Source organism: Elephantulus edwardii, unplaced genomic scaffold, assembly GCF_000299155.1.
Source record: "Elephantulus edwardii isolate Elephantulus edwardi_28Jun2011 unplaced genomic scaffold, EleEdw1.0 scaffold00031, whole genome shotgun sequence".
Taxonomy (NCBI): Eukaryota; Metazoa; Chordata; class Mammalia; order Macroscelidea; family Macroscelididae; genus Elephantulus; species Elephantulus edwardii.
In genome coordinates, this window is record NW_006399781.1 from 6,742,314 (window position 1) to 6,746,800 (window position 4,487).

General features: G+C 39.3%; 1 protein-coding gene across 1 annotated transcript; it reads left to right on the forward strand.

The window, feature by feature from the left end:
• Positions 1-1,646: 1,646 nt before the first annotated feature.
• B3GNT5 (UDP-GlcNAc:betaGal beta-1,3-N-acetylglucosaminyltransferase 5) lies at positions 1,647-2,792 on the forward strand. The gene has a single exon (XM_006884053.1). It carries the CDS (start codon positions 1,647-1,649, stop codon positions 2,790-2,792), a length of 1,146 nt encoding a protein of 381 aa, XP_006884115.1.
• The last annotated feature ends 1,695 nt before the right edge of the window (positions 2,793-4,487 follow it).

A 4,487-nucleotide genomic window follows, 5' to 3' on the forward strand; every position in this document is an offset into this window, starting at 1 on the left:
TTCATTTTTTTGAGGCTAGTGAAAAGAAATTTGATTAGAGAAAGACACTACCCATTGCTGGTCCCCGCCCCCAGCTGGTTTTCAGAGGTGCTTAGTAGCATGGAAGGAGATTGCCCATCCTTGTCCCACAGATATGCTGGTGGATTTGAACTGTGTGCCTTCAAGATTGTAGTGCAGCTTCAGAACCACTAACCCACCAGAATTCCTTCTGTGTGAATGTTGTTGTTGAGTACCATCGAGTCGGAACCGACCTCTAGCTGACCCTCCGCTGGGTTTTCAGAAGCGCAGGAGGAGAGATCTTTCTGTGGAGCTGCTGGTGGATTTGAGCCTCATGCCAGTGCATTTTAGTGCAGCTTCTTACCACTAGGTCACCAGAACGCCCGCTGTGTGTATAGTGTAGCATTTATTTCAAAAGCTTTTACATCACTCCAAATGGAAATTCTGTGCTCATCAAGTTGTCCACCATTTTTTCCCTCTCCTCCAGCCTCTGGTGACCTCTAGTAGACCTTGTCCTCTAGGCATTTGCCTCTTTGAGATACTTCATGTAGGTAGGATCATACAATACTTGCCCTCTGTGTCTCTCTGGCGTATTTTACTGAGCCTAATATGTTGAAGGTCCCTCCATGCCACAGCATATGAGAACTTCATTTCTCTCTTTTCTCCTTTTGAGAATCATGGCTTTCCTCCTTCATTCTATACTTGGATGTAACAAAACAAAATCCAACACTTTTCTTATTCCTGGGGCAAGCTGTAAAGCATTTTGTTTTGTTTTGTTTTAAATTGTTTTTACCTTTCTTTTCATCCAGTATTTGCCTTGAATTATATATCTACTTTCATCCTTACTGTATTCAAGCCAACATACTCTTGTTGATCCAAATATTTGAGAAATTTGAACTTTAAGTATATATAAGATATTAACTTTGGAAACTTTTTTTTTAAGGCTAGGAAAAGAGTCCTTGTATTCTGAATGGAAAAAACAGTACAGTACAGTACAGAGTAATTCTTTTCCCTTCTCTATTAAAAGATAAAATAAATCCACAGCTGACAATTTCACTCTGCTCACTGCATCTCTTTACCGGGTTTCTGGAGTTATCTTTATGGAGGTACCCATCTTTCTCCACTAGAGCAACTGCTGGATTTGAACTGCTTGGCCTTTCAGTTGTTAGTAGCTCAACATCTAATGACTTATGTCCACCAGAGTCCCTAACCTACCTTATGCTCCTCAGAAAATGCAGGCGGCTCTGTCCCCATGACAAATACCAATTTACTCATTTGTCTTTGTCTAGCTCAATCTGCTTGCTTTTAGCTTTTAATGACCTGGGAGGAGTGATAACTAAGCAATCCATTTATTTTCATCTTTTCTATTTGTGAATCCCATAGGTCTTGTTTCCAAGTTCACAATAGGAAGCTTTTGAAGACAGCTGCATGAGGCTGACCACCAAACTCAAGGAAGGATGCCGGTGTGGAAAATCTCTGGGGTGCCACCGTGTACATCCTACACTGTGTTCCTGTGACATAAGCTCCTTTTTTATTTTTAATTACCAGTTGGTATTAAGATGGACATTGGTTCTAAAGAACACACAGTTCTATGGTCTCAACGAAGCAAGGGCCCGTTTCAAACAGATCCTAAATAAAAGTCGACCTGAATGGACATGAAGATGTTTGTTAGTAGCAGGCGAGTTAAAAAATGGCAGTTTGTTCAGATATTTGCCAGTTGTTTCATACTAAGCCTCATGGTTTTTTGGAGCCCGTTTGATAGCCACATTGTGAGCCATATGAAGTCCTACTCTTACAGATACCTCATAAATAGCTATGACTTTGTGAGTGACAGACTGTCCGTTAACCGCAGCTTGGAGGATACTCCCAGCTTCCAGTACTTGATTAACCACGAGGAGAAGTGTCACTCTCAAGACGTCCTCCTCTTACTGTTTATAAAGTCTGCTCCCGAAAACTACGAACGTCGTTCTGCAATTAGGAAAACATGGGGCAACGAGGAGATTGTTCGGTTTCAGTTGAATGCCCACATCAAAACTCTGTTTGCCTTAGGGACGCCTTCTAATCCACTGACGAGTGAACAATTACAAAGAAAACTGGTCAGGGAAGATGAAATGTATGGTGATATAATCCAGCAAGACTTCACTGATTCCTTCTACAATCTTACTCTTAAATTACTTCTGCAGTTCAACTGGGCAAAAACGTTCTGTCCACACGCCAAATTCCTTATGACTGCTGATGATGACATCTTTGTTCACACACCAAATCTGGTTGAATACCTTCAAAGTTTGGCACAAATTGGTGTGCAAGACTTTTGGATTGGTTATGTTCATCGTGGCGCGCCTCCCATCCGCGACAAAAAAAGCAAATACTTCGTGTCCTATGAGATGTACCCGTGGCCAGCTTACCCTGACTATACTTCTGGCTCTGCCTATGTGGTCTCCAGTGATGTGGCTGCCAAAGTCTATGAGGCATCACAGACACTTAACTCTAGTCTTTACATAGACGATGTGTTCATGGGCATCTGTGCCAATAAAATGGGGATAGTACCACAACACCACGTGTTTTTTTCTGGGGAAGGTAAAACACTTTATCATCCGTGCATCTATGATAAAATGATGACATCCCATGGGCATGTACAAGACCTTGAGAAGCTCTGGAAAGATGCCACAGATCCTAAAGTAAAATCAGTTTCGAAAGGGCTCCTTGGTCAGATATATTGCAGACTCATTAGGATAGCACTCCTTTGCAAACTGAGGTATATGAGCACTTACCCTTGTCGGGCTGCGTTTGTTTAATAGGACTTGAATGTTGTCTGTTTTCACTGTCACTGAGCCACCCCTGGGTGAAAAACCTTTAACTGTTTGTCTAGTCCCTCAGTAAAATAAATATGGAAGACAGAGAAGTATTTTGTTCGTTTTTTGTTGTTGTTGTTTTACATTTTCTACTAATTTACAAAATTTGAATATATTGTTTTCAAGAACAAATTCTTTCCATTTCCCTCACACCCCTCCCATCAAATTGTACAACCCCATGATTAATCCCTGCCTCCCCTGCCCACCTTCATCCCTCTGCTTCCAACCTCTCCCACCCCTCTTGGATCCTTATACTCATTCTACAATAAAGGTTTTATACAATATTTATCTTTGTGGGACTGGGTTAGTTCACTCAGCATAATCTCTTCAGTCCCTCCCAAGTTAGGTAATAATTTACAAAGTCATTGCTCCTGTGTGCTGCATAGTATTCCATTGTGTGAATGTACCATAATTTCTCAATCCATTCATTTGTGGTTGGACATCTGGGCTGTTCCATGTTCTTGCGATAGTGATTAATGCTGTTATGAACATTGGTGTATAAATCCCCATTTGTGCCTCAGTTCTCATTTTGGAGAAGTATTTTGAAAAAACTCCCTCAGAATGTTTCTTTGATTCCAGAAACTATTCGGTATAAATTATCTATTTCATTGCCTAAATTTGTTTCAAGCAATTTCTATTTAGGAAATGTTCTATTTTTAAATAACAAAAGAAATGAAGAGAAAGTTAAGTTTTCACTTATAAGGCCAAAGTGTATTTTGTGATGTTAGAAAATACCAGGTTATTTAAAGGTTATCAATTTCAAAGAAATGAATATACTGTTGGACCAGTTATAAAAATTTCTTTTCATGAAGAGTATTTGGCTGTGGTGGCAAGGAGAGAGTGTGTTGGCATAAGAAAAAGTACATGAATCTGAAAGAAGGAAATCTCTTATCATTAAGAGGACATTTAGGGAAATATACGCATTTCATTACAAATAGCCAAATCCTGTGTAGCTATGAAAGCTGAATAGAAATGATAGAAAAACCACCAGAATGAGATGGGAAGTTTTATAGAGCTGCTCAGTCCTTGTGTTCCAAGAGATGTGGCTGAGAGCTAAAAGAGTACTTTCTAGTTATTTTGTAAAGCAGGATTAAAAAAATGTGGCCATGCTGTGAACAACCAGCCCACACAGTGGAGAGATCTAGGTGATGGCTATTGTTAGAGGGATTAGAGAAAGACTCATAGATTGACCGCAGCAGAAATGGCTGACCTGAGGATAAAAACCGTGGGCTACTGAGAGGCCTGTGGGAAGAAGTAAGATGAAAACACAAAGTATACAACTGGATGGCGAGGCTTATAATCTAGCAGGCAGCTTTTTAATGTTTACAGAAACTATTTTGTCTATTTTCTATTTTGCAAACTGAAGCTTATTTACATGGCTGAGATAATTTCGTATTGTTTGATCAATGTAAAAATGATTTGTCCAACATTCCGGGTTATGGTTACTTTCAGGGTCAGTGCAGGGATTTTTTTTTTTTTAGCATTATAGTTTAATTTTTTTAACACTTTTTAAAACTGTAGAGCACTAAGACCCATTTTGATAAGGCTCATTTAAAATTATTCTTTACTAATTGATACTTAAAGGGTCAACTGTCTTGTTTTTGCTAATTATATATAAATATATCCATGTGTCTATTT

Excerpts from the sequence above, each read along its gene's own strand:
- B3GNT5 (XM_006884053.1), top strand. The coding sequence starts at position 1,647 with ATGGACATGAAGATGTTTGTTAGTAGCAGGCGAGTTAAAAAATGGCAG.